General features: G+C 42.5%; 1 protein-coding gene across 7 annotated transcripts in view; it reads left to right on the top strand.

The window, feature by feature from the left end:
• The window catches only part of sh2b3 (SH2B adaptor protein 3), a 133,555-nt gene that overhangs the window by 83,402 nt on the left and 29,087 nt on the right, over positions 1-21,066 (top strand). For all 7 annotated transcript variants that reach the window (XM_055655807.1, XM_055655804.1, XM_055655810.1 and 4 more), the window contains exon 3: positions 16,168-16,269. In XM_055655807.1, the coding sequence (XP_055511782.1) occupies positions 16,168-16,269 (102 nt within the window). The remainder of the gene's footprint in view (positions 1-16,167; positions 16,270-21,066) is intronic.

Consider the following 21,066-nt stretch of genomic DNA (forward strand, 5'->3'; position numbering starts at 1 on the left):
ACAAGACCACTTCTACGACCTGTTTTTTAAAACTCCTACTAATATTGTGCCACATAGCGAGAGACATTTGGCGATCGCCCCTAAGTTGGATTCAAGTACTCTGCTGGAGGCTGCTGGGAGACCCGATAGAAGTTTATCAAATTATGAGAGGCATCGATAAGGTAGATGGTCAGAATCTTTATCCTAGCATGGAAATGTCAAAAACTACAGGGCAAACCTTTAAGGTGAGAGGGGCAAAGTTTAAAGGAGATATGCGGGCAACGTTTTTTTACACAGAGTGTTGGGTGCTGGGACGCGCTGTCAGGGTTCGTGGTTAAGTGGATACAATAGTATCATTTAAGAGGCCTTTGGACAGCACATGGGGGACAGAACGCAGGAAATAGAGGGATATGAATCATGCACATGGTAATAAGAGCGTGTTGGCATCATGTTCGGCACGGGCATTGTGGGGCCTCTTCATCTGCTGCACTGTTCAATATTTTTCCATAAAAGATGATGACTGGCGCTATGATTGTTTTTATGTGTTATCCAATCTGCACACCTGGCTGCAAAACTGACACGTACTAACATTTTTTAAAGTGCATGTGGACAAGAAGAAACTGTTTGAGAAAAGGATCAGTGGCCATTGGTCAACATGGGCATTTCGATGGGGTTGGAGTCCATACCGGTCAAACATTTTTTCTTCTTGATTTGTAACCCCTTAATTGGTAACAGGCAAAAGGTTGGATGTAAGGCTGGTTACGGCACAGTAGCTGTTGCTCAGGAAAATGCTGTCATCAGCATGTTTTGGCATTTGTTCATTTTGAGTAGAAGTTATGATAATTGTTCTACAGGCTGTGCTTAACATTTCCAGATTTTGTCTGAAAATCTGTTTCGAAATGAATTTCAGGAAGGGAGCACTCCGTGTGTGAGAAAGTGTGGTACCCTGTATTATGAAAACGTTTTGCTTTACTGTTGAAACAGTTGACATTTGTGTATTTGGATTTAAATGGTTCAGTTTCGCTCATTGTATTCTTGTGTATGCCAATAGTTTGTAAAATTTGCATCCAAAACTAGCAAAAAAAATTTTTTTTACTGTCGTTAAATATTATTACAAGAACTTATAATAAAACATTCATAGTCACACAGCACGGAACCAGGTCTTTCAGCCCAGGTTGTCCATGATTCCTCAACTACGCTAATCCTACCTGCCTGTGTTTGGCCTATATTCCTCTAAACCTCACCTATCCATGTACCTGTCCAAATGACTTTTAAAATGTTGTTATAGTACCTGTCTTAACCACCTTCTCTAGTAGCTCGTTCCATATACCCACTGTGTGAAAAAGTTGCCATTCAGATTCTATTAATTCTTTTCCCTCTCACCTTAAACCTATGTCTGCTGGTCCTTCATTCTCCTACCGTGGGTAAAAGACTTTGTGCATTCACCCGATATATTCCCTTTCATGATCTTCTACACCTCTAAAGAATTACCTCCTGCACTCTAAAGAATAAAATCCTAACCTGCCCAACCTCTCCCTAAAGATCCGGTCCACAAGTCCTGGCAACATCCTTGTAAATCTTCTCTGTAGTCGTTCCAGCTTAATGACATCCTATCCTACAGCAGGGTGACCAAAACTAAACGCAATACTCCAAATGAGGCCTTGCCAATTATCAATTCCCTTTGAGCAGCAGCAAAAGCAGACTGAGCCATTGCTATCAATGTACTTGCTTGGAAATCTGCACACTTTGTCAATCCAAGTTTCTGCATGGAGAGATTACTTCCTGGAGCAACTCTGGTGATTTATACAGAGCATGCATAGAGAAACAAATGTGCACCTGCAACATATCCATGAATCCTGCGGCTGCCGATGTGCTAAAAGCAAAAACTTGGACACAAAACAATTGTCCTTTTAAGCTGTAAGAAATGGTCGATAGTATAAGTTCCAAAAGGAGCATTGTGCTACATCTTGAATGAAATAGCCGGCAGCCTTGAGGGTCAAAAGTTTATTTTCAAATGTTAAAAATTCTGGCTAATGTGCTTTTCGGTCTGAGTGGGGAATTGTCCCTGTGATTGTATCTTTTATAAGATGTGGATTATAAAGAGTTATAAAGAGTTCATCATCACTCAAGGCTACACAAGCAAGCACGGGGACAGTCAGATATTGTCTCTGACTTTGGCAACCGGATTTGTACAGATCCACGTGGATGTGTTTCAATGCTTCTGAACTTAAGACAGGCTTGTCTTGATTAACTCGCTATTCGACATTCCACGCACTCAAGGAACACTTGAAAAGAAGTACAGGTGCATCTCATGACAGCTGGGGACTTGGCAAGTGATGTTAGTTCAGGTTCTTGTTGGGAGCTCAAAGCAATGGAGAAATTGTACTGGGGAGAAGAGAGATTTTCTGCCTGAGGCATAATTCACATGCTGACATTCTTCAAGATTTTAACTTGTGCCCAGAGATAGATTTCTATCAGGAAAGTTGTGTGGAACTCCATGTGGAAACTTATGTGGAGAGTAAACTCTTACGTGATGGATAGGAAAGGTTTAGAGGGATATGAGCCAAACACAAGGAGTTGGAATTAGTTTAGATGGGGTGTTTTAGTCGTCATGGGTGAGTTGGGCCTGTTTCTATGCTGTTTGACTGACTCTAAATGCCAGAATGGAGCCGTCAGGCCAAATAGGCTCCATGTTACTTTTTTATTGGAAGGAAGAAAACTGCATAGGATTTTGAACCTGATTTTATTTCAACTGCATCTGCATCCTGCAGACTTTCATCCATTCATTCCTGATTACTTCCAAGACTCCATCTGACATTTACTGCTGTCTGATTCGTGCTCACTTAAATGATACTTGAAGAAATAACAATTATGTTGGCTTTTTGGCTGGTGTGCTTGTATTTTGACACATACTTGGATAAGGGAGGTTTTTCCAATTTAGGACTGGAGTTGGAACCAAGGCAGTAACAAAGATATCGGAGACTGAACTCACTGTGGAAAGTCCTCCTTCTCGTTCTATTGAAGCACCAAGTCGGTGCAATGAAGATCATGAAAGAGAAGTTCTGCTGCACATTATGCCTCGTACATAGGAAGCTTTCAGAGGGGAGTTCAGAATTGCAATTGATTAATTAATTGATTGAAAAATATAGCATGGAAACAGGCCCTTTGACTCACCATGTTCACGCAGACCAACAACCACTCGTTCATACTAGCTCTATGTTTCGCAACCACTCCCCCCTACACACCAGGGGCAATTTCCAGAGGCCAATTAACCTACAAACCTGCACGCCTTTGCGATGTGGTTGGAAACCGGAGCACCTGGAGAAAACCCACGTGGTCACAGGGAGGACACGCAATCTCCACATAGACAACACCTGCGGTCAGGATTGAACTGTGGTACCTGGCATTGTGAGGCAACGGCTTTACCAGCTGTGCCATTGTGCCATCCATTATTTTGTTTTTTGCCTCAACTGAATGCAGAGCAGGTTTATAGAACCGAATGTCCCACTCCTTACCCTACATGTTGAGGGACTGGGGATGTATTTTCTTGAATAAGAAGTGGCTTTGGCACAAGTTTCTCATTTATTAGCTATTGAATTGGCTGCACTACTTTTTCCAATGGATACAAGTGATCCATTGTAAGAAAGATTTCTTAATACAAATAGATGACGAGCTCTCGATAATTTTTAGAACAAATAGATGCAATCTTGATTGGATATGTTTCACTATTTGTTGTGGAAGCAGCTCTGTTTCTCTTCTACCTAAACCCACAGGAAACATTGAACTTGTGCAGAAAATAGTCAAGTTTACAGATCACCGAGGTGTTGAGTTTGACCGCTGGTGTGCAGCCAAGTAGTTGATGGTAGCACTTCAATGGCCGAGGCCACATTTTTCCTCTAGTGAGATTATTTTTACCTTTCGCATCCTTGCGCTTGCTCCCCCCCCATCCCCACTTGCGGCCTACCAACTGGATTGGCGTGGCCCTTCCTGCCGGAGACCAACCAGAGCTTCAGCAACGGTGCAGCACTGGATTCATCGCGGAGTGGGCGATGCCTTACCTGGATCGCTGTTTGAAGCTCCGGAATGGTTGGCCTACTGCTTCAACATCATGGAGCTGTGGTTTGCGGAGCTCCCAGCTGCGGGCGGCGCTGACTTCAACATCGTGGAGTCCTGAGATCCCTTTGCCGAGGGCCGCCAGTGTGAATCTCCGTCCAGCGCGGCCTGTGGACTTCAGGAGCCGCAGTCTCCGGTAAGAAGTGGCCGATTCGGAAGTCCAAGCCGCTGAGGGTGTTCTTCTGACGTCGGAGTTCCATCATCCCGGCGAGAGGGCCTGAACATCGGGCCACCGTTGCGGCGACTGCGGGGGGGCTCATGAGGCCCTGACCACGGAAGAACATCAAAGAGGAGGATGACTGAACCGGTGCCTACCCTCTCAGTGGGAGACTTTGATTCCGCTGTGTGGAGATGTCTATGTTAAAGACTATCATGTTCTGTGTTTTTTATTCATATGGCTGTATAGTAACCCCAAATTTCACTGTACCAATGTGCATGTGACAATAAATGTCTCTTGAATCTCTTGAATCTTAAATGTGCCTGAAATTCAGCAGCAAGGTGTGTTAGACTTGTATTCTCCGAGAAACACATAATTTTGGCAAATTGGACAGTAATGATTATTATCATACCTCAACGTGCATGCACATGAGCAGCTGAATCTGTGTAGTGAAGATGAGAGAGCAGCACTAAGATCGCATTAGGGGTCCACATACGTGACCGGGGTGTTTTACATGAAGATAGACGGGCTACTGGGTATAACGCTAGCAATATTGAATGTACAGGGTATAAACGTTTTAAACTTTTTTGTTTTGTATTTTATTCTGAATAATTTTTTTGAATAAAAATACAGCACTGAAATCCAAGTAGTGACATTATTGTTACAAATGGAGTTGCCATTAATGTACGGACTCGGTGGTCAATCTGAATGTGCAGGTTATTGCTGCCCGCCGGCAACTTTGTAAAATCTGAAGCCCAGTCTTGTGTCAGTGGGGTAAACCTTTGTCAATTGTTGCCTGCACAGAATCTCTGACAATTGCATCTCTGCACAGTAAGCAATGGAACTGAATGTCAGAAGCAGAGTTCAACAGGACAATGCTATCAGATTATATGTTTACCTAGCGTGATGCTTTTACTGCTCAACATCAGGGCAATAAAAAGATGTAATTAAATGAAACAGAAAATGAACTGATTGACCCTGGTGGACTCTGGTGCCCTAATTAATCTTCCTTCATGTGCCTGATGAATCATGTACGATTAGCAAGCACTCATTGCACACCGCTCCACCCCCACCTTTATAAGGCGTTAATAATGTTCTTGTCAACTGGATAATCGTAATCTCTACTCAATCACCTGTAGTCCCTTTGCTGTCTCTATCCCTCCCCATCTCCACAATTTAAAGCACCATCTGCCTGCAGCTTATCCAACTTTTGTCTCCCCCCCCCCCCCCCATTCTGTTGAAGCACCCTCAACCTGAAAAGTTATCTCTGTTTCTCTCCCCACAAATACGACCTCACCTGTCGTGCTTCCAGCATTTTCTGTTTTAAAAAAAAAATGTAATCTTTGTTTTCTTATTTTTCCAACTCTAATAAAAGGCCGTTAAAACGTCATCTGTTTTGTTCTTACTCTAACTGCAGATCCTGCCCGACCTGCTGAGTAATTCTAGTATTTTCAGTTAAAATATTTAGCATCTGCGGTTGTTTTTTGCTTTCCAGTGAATAGCTGTGCTAGTTTTAGTCTTAGAAATGCACCAGTAAATGCTGATGATTTACTTTTGAGCTAAACATGCTACAATGCCCTATATTCAAAAGCAAAGCGCTTACACACCATGTTAGTAGGTTCTGTTTGGGAGTTTGAGTTATTTGAATTTTCCCTTCCCCTCGCCCCAAACACCAATAAAGAAAGACTCTGGAGAATGATTCCGACCCGAAACTTCACTTATCCGTGTTCTCTAGTGATGCTGCCTAACTCCAGCACTGTGTCTTTTTCTTGTAAACCAGCATCTGCACTTCCTTGTTTCTACATTTTGTCTGCCCAAGCTCTGTGGCATCCTGTGACTGCTGAAAGGGCTGGTCTTCTGCATGGAACATGCAGTGTGGTAGGAAAAGGAAATTAATATTTTGAAAGAGTATTTTGTTTTCAGAAAATCCTTCCTATTTTCAAAATACACAGAGAGCACGTGATGACCCTGATCATAGTCATCCCTGGCTGGCGTTCCACTGGAACTGTGTGTCAAACTGCCCATTTGCACTAGAATACCTACAGCTCCAAACGTTGCTGAGCGCCAAGCAAAATATCTCCAAGATTTTATATATCTCTACATAATATTTTCTAGGAATGGTTGTCCATATTACGCCTTCTGCAAGTTATGAAACATCCACACAACAACAGAACTTTTAAAGTGTTATCACATTCGATTCGGCTGCATATTATTATATTTGCGCACCGTGAGTATGTCCTCCAGAAGGATGAATTTTAGCAAAAAATTGATTCCCATTACTAGAATCATGCAAGGTATTAAAACACAGTTGCACATTTAGCATTGAAGTGAATTACACTCGTTGCCTGCTTTATGTGCAGGATGCTAACCTGGGAATGTGAGTACTATAAGGGGGCAATAGAGCATAGTGTATGGAGAATTGCAATACTGACACCGGTGTAAGGATTTTGACAGTAACCCTGTCCTCCACCAGTGCTCCCGTGGAGCGTTAATGTGGGCCGGTGTTGCTCCTTTCCATTGACGGATCCACCATCTAGCTCATGTTGGATGTGTTGAATGTTTTGTAGCGATCCCTTTTAATACCAATTCTACAAGTATTTTCATTACTGGGAATTCCTCGTGATTGCCACGATGTGCCAATGTGCTCTGGGTGCTGTGATGGCAGTGATGTGTTGCGTATCCAGGCAATGTGCCAAAGAGTGATTTGGTTGAGGCACACCGTGTTGTTAAGGTATTAAAGTATTTTCATAAGTGACATACAATGTGGTCATGTTTTACTTAACGTTAATAAGAGCACTTAATTCCCACCGTAAAAACTCAAAAGATATTGAGATTTTGTGACACCAGTACAATTATTTGCAAAACATGCTGAAATATCCGCAGAAACTAAAATGAATATTTGAGAGAGTATGAAATGTTGATGTGTTGCCCAGGTGTCAATGCCAAAATGTAGTAACTGACTCCTGGTCAAATGTACAGCTAGTGTGTGTTTGAGGTGAGCAGCTGAAACAACTGTTAAATGCATTCACATGCTGCCTTTCCAAGGTGAATGGATGATGATGCCGGCCATTGTTCCCACCATGCCAAAACAAAGTTGATAACAGACGAATCTAGTGCCTTTCCGCCCACAAAATACACTTTTAGACTTTAGTGACAGGCCCTTCGGCCCACTGAGTCCATGCCGACCAGTGATCATCCTGAACGCTAGCACTATCCGACACACTAGGGACCATTTTACAACTTACCAAAGCCAATTAACCTACAAACTTGTACATATTTGTGGAAGGAAACCAGAGTACACAGGGTCACAGGGAGAACATACAAAGTGGTACTAGACAACATCCGTGGTCAGGATCAAACTCGGGTCTCTCGCGCTGCAAGGCAGCAGTCTACTGCTGCATCACTGGGCTTGTTCAGACTTTATACTGATGTTGATTACCATCAAAGGCCACATGTAAATGACCATTATTTTCTTATTACCTCCAAGTCAGGCTTCATGAAGAAGCTCTTGAGCTGCCACAGGTTTTCCAGGCTTGGTTTAATGAAAGCACCTCAAGTTTAAAAGTGCTAATCCAAATGTATAAGGAAATGCTGGCTTTAAATTGATGGAATAGGTGTCGTGTGTTTAATGGTGTGAATGTAGAATGTGATGGTGATTTCAGCAAAGCTGTATAGGGTTGTCGGCAATGCAGCGTTCACTTTGTGCAATCTGAGATCCCCAGATTGCACAAAAGCTTGTTCAAATGTATGTCTTTTGTCATCATATAGTACTCACATTTTGTTGCAAGTAGTCGTGGCGGGTAATGTTGGCAGATTTTTCTCTGTGCGGATTTTACCCTCTTGACCTTCCCTTCCGAGAGAATTCATTGAATTTTGTTGGGACAGTTGACCAGACAGATATGTGTCTTTTTACAACACTGGAGAGATTTTGACGAACAAGATTAGTATTCAGTTTTTTACACCAATACACTGTTCTTAACAAAAATCTACCCATTACTGAAACCTTATAAATAGCAGCTATAAATTAGATAACTTCAAGACCGAAAGTCAAAAACTTTTTTCATGACAGACAAATATTCATCGTTTTACCACCAATTTGGACACCAAAAATGAGACATTAAAAACGGTGCCACATTTAGTCATGAATATTTAATTCATAAATAAACTTCATAGGGCCCCTCATATATATATATATATATATATATATATACATGTCTTGATAAAGATCTAGGCTTAATAACTTCATCAATACCAGGAGAAAAACACAGGAAATGAAAGATAATACAATACAGTAAAGATCGTGTAACGGTCGTTGTGCTTTGTGTCCATTGTCACAACGACCGTTATCGGGGTCAGTACCTCCGTACGTTCAATCACGGAGGTTCCAATCCTCTAATGCTTTTCAAACACCCAACGAGGTATCCTATGATAGTAGCAATTTTTGGGTGAGATTTATTTTTTCTTATTTTCCAATTTAATATATCAAAAACATTGTGGTGTAAAAAACGCAATGACCGTTTACGATATATTTTCGACTTTTTTAAATCAATAAAAAAAATGTTTTGACATAAATTGGTTATCAGAACTAAGAAACTGAGCCAATGTTCAATTTGGCGACACTCTGTCTCTTGTTTACCTTTCGTACGGACCAAGTCGCTAACTTAATTCCTTTGTGTCAACTTCGGGAACGACCGTTATGGAGATATTTCACTTACCAAAAAAACAGCCCAAATCAAAAGTTCTTACGAATCATTGGTCATCGATGTCGCTCAGATCCATAAGGTAATGTACCGTTTAGAACACATTGGTGAAAATGCTTGGTTTTTGCTGGGATGTCAAAACGAACGTTTTTTTAGTGTCCACCGCAACGTACGTTTGTGTGTATGATGTGTAACGCACGTTGCCGTGTCCACTCAGGTGGATGCAGTATTCTACTACATGATCAGGTGAATGAAGTGGAAATGGTGTTGGCAATTTTATTGTTCCATGTGGTATTCATAAACATAGAAAGGAATAAGAAACTTACTGTGCCAACCAGGTCACTGTTGGACACCACGCAACAACCGTTACACAAAATGTATTTGTGTGTTCTGATGCCATTTTTGGAAACTTGCCGTCAATATGCGATCTTTTCTTATATTTGTTGTTGAAACTATGTTAGTCATGAACCCAATAAAGTGCTTGTCAACTTTTTTGAAGGATTTTGAAATTTGACCCCATATATCTCATTTTTGTGTGCAGTATTATAAAAAGACACATGTAGTCACCAATTTCCTATACACCAATATTGAGTTTTGGAGACATTGAGTTGTAAAGACAAGGTAACTTCATTTTAAGTGCTTTGACCATTGATTCCTACCACCTGATGCTGCCACTGGCTGCTTGTTGAAAACAATGGCCTTGTTCATAACTTCCCCAGTGATTACCAGTTGTAAGTCAACGTGTTAATTATCCTGATCAATGGTGCAAATCTGAGAGGTGTCAGCAGCCTGTTTGCCGTGTGGAACTATAGAGGAGATGGTGGTGCCAACCGTGTCCTTGCTCCTAATTACTTGCTGGCAGGTCAAAGCACTCCGGCGATTGAATAACTGATTAATATCTATTACTTAGACGTGCTTATGAAAAAATAGATTTGTTTATTATGATGTACATCAGGGTGCAGTGAAATTCCTTGTTCACATGAAGCTCACAGAGTAAACAGTGCACCATATACTAATGACAAACACTACTTATGAGCACCAGGGTCAAGAATAGCTTCTTCCTGGTAATCTTCAGGCTCTTAACTACGACGCATCAATAACCTTACCTTAGCAACAATAATCTTCTATGAACTGTCTTTGATTGCACTACGGGTGTAGGTTGTGTACGATGACAGCTACCTTGTTTTATGCCTAATTATTTATTGAATTTTGAAATTATTACACACTAGAGTTGTTTGACTAAGTGCCAGTGTTTCATAAAAAAATTATCTGTGTCATCAAAATTACATTAATCTCTTGTCAATATCTATCTGCTGAATGAATTGTGATGGATGTTCCCATTGTGGACTGAAATGAGCTGCAAAGCGATCCAATTATTGCAATCATAGCTATGATCATAGGATAGGGTCACATGCAAACACAAAGGGACCTGTGTACACCTACACAAACACACGCACAATCATTTATTGGGTTGTATGCAAATTGCAGCTGAGAGTTGGTCTTGGCATCATGTTCGGCCCAACCATTGTGGGCTGAAGGGCCAATTCCTGTGTTGTACTGTTCTGTGTGTTAATATAAAAGGTGTTAACATTATGACTGAGACCTTGCCTTTCCAAGAAAGGACAAAATGCTGGAGTGACAACAGGACAGGCAGCATCCCAGGAAATATGGATAGGTGACGATTTGGGTTGGAACCCTTCATCAGTCTGAAGGTACTGCCTGACCTGCTGAGTTACTCCACTACTTTGTGCCTTTTTTTGTAAACCAGCATCTGCAATTCCTTGTTTCAATTTCCAGGAAAGGACCCATTTCTGTGCTATATGACTTGACACTGACCTTCCAGGACAGAGTAGCCCGTTTGATTGGAAACCTAACCACAACCCTAAATTATAAACAGGAAGATTTATGTACGGTTACTCAACCAAGATCCCCAAATCTTGTAATACCTTTCCAAACCATGCCCTGTTCCTCAACTAAGTACAGCAATCCCTCGGCATGGAAGGCCATGGGAGATAGGCTTAACTACAATGGGTGCCCTTTGGTTAGTGTGGATGTGGTGGGCCGAATGGCCTGTTACAAAAGATGAAATAGAAAATTTCAGCGTTTAAATGGAAAAAGACCAAGTGGTATTTGGGTTTGTGGGCTAGGTGGATGTGCTGCAATAATTCTTATTCAGAAAAATATTGAGAAAGAGGAATTTGACTGGGAAATTAAGAAATACTTCCTTTATAGATTGTTGATCACTTCTAGTCATTCTTAATTTAGACCCAGCTTCATTGCAGTCATTGACCGATATTTCACAAAATGTTAAAGGAAAAAGGAACTAGGTACTTCTCAGAAGCATCACCATGCCTTGTTTCCAATGCAAGCTGTTACGCAAACAAATCAGCCATTTTTTTTTTACATTACTTGAACAATGAGATTGATGGAGCCTTTAGTTTATTTTAAGGAGTTGAGGGAAGAATGCTGGTTGGAAAAGCAGGGATGTTTGTGTGTCGTGCGAATATTGTATTAACCACGACTCTGGTAGTAGCACTGATGTGCTGTTCAGAAGCCATTAGCATTGGGGGACAAGTTTGTTTTGTACAGAGTAGTGGGTGCCTGAAATGCGCTGCCAGGGGTGGTGATGGAAGCAGGTACAATAGTGGCATTTAAGAAGCTTCTGGGTGAGTACATGGATAAGCAGGGAATTGAGGGTGTGGATTATGTGCATGCAGAGGAAATTAGTTTAGCTTGGCATCATGTTCGGCATGGGCATTGTGGGCTGATGGGCCTGTTCCTGTGCTATATATTGAATAATGCCGATCATTTTTCTTTCCCTCTTCTATACATCATTTTCCTCCTGAACTTGTTGGGAGAAATTTTAACAGAACAGCCCTTTTGGTTTTTCCATAAATTACATTCTGAATTCTCGGGTTGTGCCGTCAGCTGCATCATGGAAGCTGCGACTTAGCTCAGTCTTGCACGTAGACAGAGTAATTGAACATGATTCCAAAACAAATCCCATAATCTTGTCATAAAATAGAAGCTCTAACCATCCAGCAGCCAGATTAATTATAAACCGAAAGATTTGTATACTAATGCTAAACACCATATAGTATAGATCTCCAAACCTTGATATAAGGAATAATCTTGATATAACACTGCCCAGGCCATCACCGGCTCTGACCCCCCCCACCATCGAAGGGATCTATCGTAGTCGCTGCCGCAAAAAGTTAGCCAACATCATCAAAGACCCACGCCATCCTGGCCACACACTCATCTCACCATTGCCATCGGGAAGAAGGTACAGGAGCCTGAGAACTGTAACGTACAGGTTCAGGAACAGCTTCTTCCCTACAGCCATCAGGCTATTAAACACTACAACCTCATAAGCTCTGAACTACAATAGATTATTATTATTATTATTGCACTGTTTTTGGGGTTTTTTTCTGAGTTTTTGTTAATTATTACGATTACATATTCTGTTGTGCTGCAGCAAGTAAGAATTTCATTGTTCTATCTGGGACACATGACAATAAAACACTCTTGACTTTTGAACTTTGACATCTTCAGTGTTTGTTTAGTAATTATTCTGAGTTTTCTATCATGAAGTAAAAAGTAGAACTGCATAGCAATTCCAGCCTCTGAGGACAAAAATATACAATATTTTAAGACTATGATCTTCCATCAGTTGATCCGCTATTATGAATGGGAAGGAACTGCAGATGCTGGTTTATACCGAAGATAGACACAATGTGCTGGAGCAACTCAGCGGATCAGGCAGCATCTCTGGAGAAAAGGAACAGGTGACGTTTTGGGTCGGAACCCTTCTTCTGCTATTCTGAGCATTTTCTACAACAATGTCTCAATAGAATCTGAAGAAGGGTCCTGACCCGAAAATTCAGATGCTGGAACCTTGAGCAAAGCACAAAACATCCCCTCCACAGACGCTGCCTGACCCGCTGAGTTCCCTCAGCACTTTGAGTTTTGCACAAGATTCCAGCATGTACAGTTTCTCGTTGCAATAGAATTTATTGCTGCAATTAAATCAATTCTTTTATGCTGAATTAATTTCTGTACACTGTGCTTTCAAAGATAGAATTTAGTCAAAAACTTTAATTCCCAATTTTAGTTGAGCATTTTAATAACAAAACTTTAAAAGAAGTCGAGGGTATGGTTCTGTTAATGGCAGTGTTCATCTGTCAAATTAGTTTAAAGTTCACAAGATGACATTTGGGACCACATTTACACTGCTGTGGTTGAATGGATTAGATGCTTGATCCAGTGGAATTAGTTAGTTGCGTAACTGAGCTAGGAGAGGTGCGTTGGGCAAAATGGTCTCTCTGCTGTGCCATTCTATCATGCATTTAGATTGTTGCAGATGCACGGTGTGGAATACTATAACTTTTCAGTTACGCACCTATTGGCCTTGAGCTGGATGGTGGAGGTCATGCTTTGGAGATGGGTTGTTGAAGCAGCCCTGTAACAGTGCTGTTTATCTTCTATCCTTCCTGGGCAGCCCCTAGGGATGGAGATGGACATATCCACAGTGGGACATGCAGTCTCTGCCACAGGTGTGCGGGCCGCGGGGAGATGGCGAGCTCCTTGCATCGGGTACACGAGCTGGTGTGCCCTCAACAAACTTGATTCTCAGTGCCATCACGCATGCTCCTCCTCCGCTTTGATCATGTCCACAGATTCCCATGCGTCAGAATGTTGGCCTTTGGCCAAGGAGACTTTCTTGAATCACATCCCCCATTGTAATTTCTAGGCATGAAGGAATTTGGGCCAGGTTAAGGAGTCTGATGGTGGGCATGTGAGTGATGGGAAAGCTGGCTGAGTGTAGTTGAGGCTGAGCGTATGGTGCTGGGAGAGGAACACCCTGTGTCGCTTCTGTCATCCTGCCAATGCTTTGAGGTGCAAGCGGTAGGTATCTGTGTCTGGGGTGTGGAGAGCTGCACTGAGATCGCTCCTGCCGCATGGACCCTGAGTTAAGCACTGCATTTGGGGGTCTTGATCCTCAGACTGTGTCGTGAACTGAAGATGATTGTCATAGGTTCATAACTTATGAGCAGAATTAGGCCATTCGGCCCATCAAGTCTACTCTGCCATTCAATCATGGCTGATCTATCTTTGCCTCTCAACCCCATTCTCCTGTCTTCTCTCCATAATTCTTAACAGCTCATCATGAATGTCTGCTTTCCTTATCCCAGGAGAAACCTGTCAATGGAAGCGGTCCGTGTTTTGCAGGGTGCCTCCTCGGCAGTATGATATAGCGGGGGTTAGTTAGGAGCAAACCTGGTTGTTTTCCAGATATCAATCGGCCTCAGTGCTCTGGTGGTGAAGGCATGCGGGTTTACAGTGGCCATTTGGTTTCCACTTGAGGCAGCTACTGTTTCATTCAGGGGTAAATATTTTGCGACTTGCTAGAATTGAAAATATACAAGAGAAAGGTTGCTTCTTTAATTAAAACACAAGATTCTGGTATAATTAGCGGGCCAGGCAGCATCTCTGGAGAACATGGATATGTTACGTTTTGGGTCACAGTTTGAAGATGGGTCCCGACCCAAAATGCTGTCTGTCCATTCCCTCCACAGATGCTGCCTGACTTGCTGAGTTACTCCAGCACTTTGTGTTTTACTCAAGATTCCAGCATCTGCAGTTCCTTGGGCCTCCTATTGTTTTATTACTTCATTTTTAAGCAATTGTTTGATCTCGTGAATAATTTATACCTAATCTCCATTAATAAATATGCTTTTTGTTATTTATAAATTTATAAACTGCTCCCTGTAAAGATGCAGTGGATAATGAGTGCAGGGTATTTCTTGCTGCATGGATCCACTACCGTTTGGAATTCTGATGCTAAAGCAAAATGTGCATGATGTTGTAAATGGGTGATATGCCACCTTCATTCAGTGTGTCAGTCCCAAGATTCAAACCATTGCCAGTCAAATGTGTTCAGATTTTAACCTTTTGCAGAGCTATGTGCATTTTCTAAATTACTTTGCACCGTGTGCCAAAAGGTGCAGGCACTTTGAGAGCCGTGACCTGGTGCACACTGGGCCCAGTCATAAACTCTGCAATTAAAGATCTGAAGGGATCTCGGAAAAAGCAGTTTCCCCAACTCTCCATTCTTTAAAATTATATTCTGTGTATGATCAACAGCTTGAAAGATGACTTTGTTTTTGTCGGGTATCATGTAGAGATTCTGCAGTTGCTTGGTTAGATTTTATAAATTAGTCTTTAAGTGGCCAGTGAGTTGCTTGATGGAGAGATGGAGAGAATTGACACCTACCTGTTAACCGCTAACCATCTGGATGATTTGTGTATCACAGAAGGCCTAAAACGGTTTCCATGGCGATGATGTGTTTAATGATGCATTGGGCTTTCTGGGTGCCTGTGTGGCCGCATTTAACTACATTACTGACAGGCAGGCTTGCTAACTTCCAAAGACAGCAGCTTTATGGCAGCAATATTTGTAGCGGCAAAGGGTTGTAGTTTTTTTTTATCGCCCTCGCACAGCTGGGTACTTAAATACACCCTCGGGGCTGCCAAGCAGAAATCAGGACATATGCATCAGCAAGTAATGACTTTTGAACATTTGAACATGCCATTCTCTTCATGTGTTGTTACTAATATGTGGTAGCCATTTAATAGGAATTCTAGGGCATTGTAATTGTGTGATGACTTTCCACGCGCCTAGTGTGCAGTTGAGTCCTGGCCAACATTGTCTCAAGATGTATTTTGAGACCTGACCTCCGAGCCAGTAATAGATTAGTAAGAGCATGACCTGCTCCGTCAGTGCAGTCAGCCCCCATTTACTGTTTCTCTCCTTGGTTCCCTTGTTTCAAGGTCTTCACATATCACTGCTTTGCCAGATGCACATTGATAGGAATCCCATCATTAATCAGGGAGAAGCTTCCAGCTGCTTGTTGCACCCCTCGTTTGTACAAAAACCGAACCAAACTCGACATAAATGTTTAGTGATGTGTTTTTTATCGGGTGAATTCCCATGCCTGCAGCAATATTTTCTCTCGGGTGGTTCTCATTCCTTGCCACATTGGAGTAAGCATTATAGCTATTGCGGAGAGAGAGAGGGGGCAGACAGAAATCAGGACAACTTTAGTGGCTCAAAGATGGATCAAGGTATAATACTGGAATTAGATCGCAATAACGAGATTACATCTTGTAATAAACGTGTATTTATATATTTCTGTTTGTATGCTTGTTTTGCAGTGTTCCAAACCGAAGCACAGTACTCCGTGTTCTGCAATTACAGAGATAAGGACATGCACGCAGCTCGAGATGCCAGATAACATAAACACATTTGTACTGAAGGTGAGTGCCAGTAGCTATCTAGTGACTGCATGAAATGATGGACATTGTTAACGGAGCCTTACCACGGTGGCATTCTATTGAATTTCCTTGCTTCGACCGTTTTGAATTCTTAATTTTCCTTATCACTGGAACTGAGATGATTGGTATCATAAAGAACTCAAAATAAGGGTTAACAAATGGACCCTTTAATGATAAGCAGTCCCTGATAATATCAGTTGAATTCTGAAACTATTTTGTGGGAGACATCGGTTTATGATTGTCCCTTGACATGCGTCATAGCCTATTGTCACCAAACCACAAATATTTTGGTTGCAACACCACACCTCAGCATTCTGAAATCCTTTATGATATTTTTATGACAAGAGCTTTCATTCAAGTGCATTTTGGTGCCACTTAAGTTTAACTCCAAAGTTCATTCCTGCAGTTACAGCACATTCTGCGGTCACTAACGGGGGATTTTCTTCAAGGAAGGTTTGGTTCAGAATGGCAGGCTTGGCCGACATGATGTGTCAGATTTACCAGCCACTCCTCTGTCCTATTGATGAGGGGGGAGATCTCCAGTTGCAAGGCTGCAGAGCTGGCACAGCCCAATGCTAATCCCAAAATGCAGCCTGACAAAGGAAAGAATGTTGCCTGAAGGATTTGCAACACATTAAACATATTCTTTGGATATTTCGGTTTTATATATCAGTCGCTGGCCTGTGAGCGTTGTCACCTTACAGATTAAATAACATTGGAACTTTCTCCAGAGATGCTGCCTGATCCGCTGAATTACTCCAGCATTTTGTGTCTATGGTATAAACCAGCATCTGCAGTTCCTTCCTGCACATTGGAGGGAACATGTGGCTGTATAAATTGTGAGAATAACTGGGTTGAATAACCCTGTTTTATTGGCTACAGTTATGAGAAAACGGTGGAAATTCAAAATGAATGATAAGAAATACAGATAAAAAGAATAAACAAGACATTTTTTTATTGGGAGGTTTGATACGATCCTGGCATAAAAATTGTATGCTCCAGGCATTTTACACCCTGATATCTTCTGTGCTGTAAAGCCAAAAACTGCATTCTACATCATGGCATGATGCATCAAATATTTAGCCATTTGTCCAACAGGAGATTGTGATAAAAATCACAGGCTGTGAACCACTTGTATATGAAATATGTTTCAGATAAAATACCTTGTGTTCAGTTGAGTGAATCTGATAATTTGATCAATGTGTGAAGAGCCAAAAATTGTCCTGCATGAGACTCTACATAATCCGTCCAATGGAGGATCCCCAACCTGATTTAAGTGATGGAAAATTATTGGGGTGCAACTAATTTAATAAGGTGCTGTTCATTGAAGCTCTGGCAAGCTTGCATCCTGATTTCTGGAAGACTGTAAAAGGGTGGCTGTAGAAACCCACTGACTCCCATAGCTATCTAGACTATATTTCTTTCCCCCCTACTTCCTGTAAAGACTCTATCCCTTACTGCCAATTCCTCCATCTACGCCGCATCTGCCTCCAAGATGAGGTGTTCCATACCAGATCATTGGAGCTGTCCTCAAACTTTAGGTTATGGGGGTTCCCCTCTTCCATTATAGATGAGGCCCTCACTTGGGTCTCCTTGATATTCCACAGCTCCATTCTTGCTCCCCCTCCCCCTCCCCCATTTGTAACAGGGATAGAGTCCCTCTTGTCCTCACCTTCCACCCCATCAGCCATCACATACAGCACATAATCCTCCGACATTTTCGCCACCTCCAACGGGATCCCACCACTAGCCACATCTTCCCATCTCCACCCCTTTCCGCAGAGACTAATCCCTCCGCAACTCCCTGGTCAACTCGGCCCTTCCACTGCAGCCACAGGATATACTGTCCCTATATCTCCCCTTTCGACTCCGTCCGAGGATACCGACAGTCTTTTCAGGTGAGGCAGCTTCACTTGAACCTCCGCCAGCCTCATCTACTGTATCCGCTGTTCCATGTGTAGATTCCTGTATATCGGCGAGACCAAGCACAGGCTCGGCGATCGTTTAGCTGAACACCTCCGCTCAGTCTGCGTAAACCTATCTGATTTCTTGTTTGCTCAACACTTTAACTTCCCCCCCCCACCCAGTTCCTGCTCTGACCTTTCTGTCCTCAATTGTCAGAGTGAGGCCCACGCGAATTGGAGGAGCAGCACCTCATATTTTGCTTGGGCAAGCTTACACCCCAGCAGTATGAACATTGACTTCTCCAACGAAGTAACCTTTGCTTTCCCTCTCTCTCCATCCCCTCCCCCTTCCCAGATCTCCAACCAGTCTTACAATCTTTGACTACATTTTATCTCTATTTGCTTATCTCACAACTCACAACTCACAATGATCTATTTTACATTTTCCTAAATCTCCAATGCCTTATCCTGTTTTCACACCTTATATGTCGTTATCTAAACAATTCATTATCTATGTACCGCTCACTACCCTGACATCAGTCTAAAGAAGGGTCTCAATCCGAAATGTCACGCATTCCTTCTCTCCAGAGATGTTGCCTGTCCCGCTGACTTACTCCAGCATTTTGTATCTATCATAGACTGTGCAAGGGAATGTATTAAAAATTCCATGATTTAAAAGAATGATGTAACAACAGATATGTCTAATTGTTCATATTATCTAGTACCTACTTTTATGTCACCATATCTTACAGTCACAAAAAAATTGTGTTAAGTTTCAAATGTCCAATGACATAGTTGTAAGTTAATTGGCTTCGGTAAAACAAATTGTAAATTGTCCCTAATGTGTAGGACAGTGCAAGTATATGGGGTGATCGCTGGTTGGCATGGACCCGATGGGCCTAAAGACACGTTTCCATCTCAAAGTCTAAACAAAAGTCTAAATTCAGTCAAATGGGGAAAAGCCAATGTCAGCACATGCAGAGTCTTGAAGTGAAATGCGGACAATTCCTATCCCCACTGTTGCTGCTTCACATGCTAGTTCCTTCAGCAGTTTGTTTTTTTGCTTCAATGTCAGCATATGCCTGTCACACCGCAACTGAAGGCCACCAGGTGGAGCTGGTGTGTCATAGCCGGTCTTGGTGGCGTTCTGGAGCTCTTTCCACATTGAAGGCCGTGCCCCATGAAGCTCCTCGAAATCCATTGACACGGCAGGTGAAGTGATGTTACTGCCTTCACCAAGGTTAAAAGCCCCAGCAATGAGTCCTGCTTTGTGTAGCACATTGAAAATCGGAGCTAGTCAGCCTCACGAGGTCATTGCTGATCTAAGCGTGATCTCAACACCACTCCATCAATCTCTTCCCTTACCCCTTGAATCTAAAGCAGGCCGAAATATCATCTACCCATGTTCTGCATGGATGGTGCCTGACCTGCTGAGTTCAGCACTGAGCAGGAGCATGAAGGCGTACAGAACATCACCAACCATTGACTTAGCCATCGAGCCACCCACTTCATGCCCCACTGGGTCCCACAGAAGATGCTTCCATCACTGACCCTAAAAAATGTATGCTGCAAATTAGAATGCAATAAAAGTCAAAAGACATTTTATAATTCGCAGTACTCCTGAGCCTCAGGGTTTCCTGACATCATCAAAGACCTCGTCTCCCCAGCCTTGGGCTGGCACTAAAGCCTCAGCTGAAACGCCCGTGAGAGCACATTACATTTCTTTCATTCCAACAGTTACCTAATTAAATTGTCACAATTGCTAAATGATCACGCAATGCGGAAAAAATGAGCTAAAAAGAACGCCCAGGGCAAAATCGCAAACAAATCGTCTGTTCAATATTCAATCGGCATTTTAAATTGAAAGCTTAAAAAAAACGACACATGATGGATAAGAAATGCTGGAAACACTCGACAGGTCAGCGAGAGAGAAGATCGGAGCAATAGCTTCAGAGCAATCGCTATATATAGTCATTGTTGCCTTTGCAACAATAACTCTTGAGTGCTGGAAGAACTCATCCATGGATAGAGAAGCTGGTCGATTTTACAGGTCAGGGACTCTTCCTTAGTTTCTCTGCAAATCGACACCATTTGAACCCAGTCTCTCAAAAAGTATCTGTTCAATTCTACCATCAAAAATATCCAAGCCATAACTGTAAACCTTCATTATTACGGAACTCTTTATAATGAATTCCTGCAATAGGGGACGGACCTACCATTCCTCACTGCTAGGCCGGGCCACCAACGCCAACCCACACAGCTTCCCTAGCCGTTGTTGCTCCCACCACCAAACCCTTACCTCCACTCTGGCCCCCTGTGGCCCGGACCAATGACTCCGTCGATCCTCACCTCTGCCCCGGCCACCAACTCACCTGGATTCCAGGCCCAGTTCCAGACCGAAAATCTGAATAAGGGTCTTGATCCGAAGCCTCACCTATCTATGTTCTCCAGAGATGCTGCCTGACTTGCTGAGTTACTCCAGCACGTTGTAACAGCATCTGTAGTTCTTTGTCTCTTTTACTTATACCATGACACTCTATTACTCGATAATCCCCATCTCAGTTATAGTGGACAATCTGCAATAATGGACACATCCCCCCCATCCTCCCCCCCCTCCATGTCTGTAATGACGAGGGTTTACTATACCTTATATTTCTGACTGTTGGCATGGGGTGCTTTGGCAGGATCCAGTTGCACACGAGCTCACTGTTGTTGGGTGTTAAGGTCAGTTGAGTGTGCACAGGGTCAGAGGGAGAATTAGTTGGTGACTGAAGCATGGTGCACTCTAACACACTCAGTAGGTTTTCCAGCACAGTGTTGAGGGAGTTATTTATCAGGCTGGACTCCTGAATGGAGAAAGGCAGCACAGCCAGCA

Source organism: Leucoraja erinacea, chromosome 25, assembly GCF_028641065.1.
Source record: "Leucoraja erinacea ecotype New England chromosome 25, Leri_hhj_1, whole genome shotgun sequence".
NCBI classification, from domain to species: domain Eukaryota; kingdom Metazoa; phylum Chordata; class Chondrichthyes; order Rajiformes; family Rajidae; genus Leucoraja; species Leucoraja erinaceus.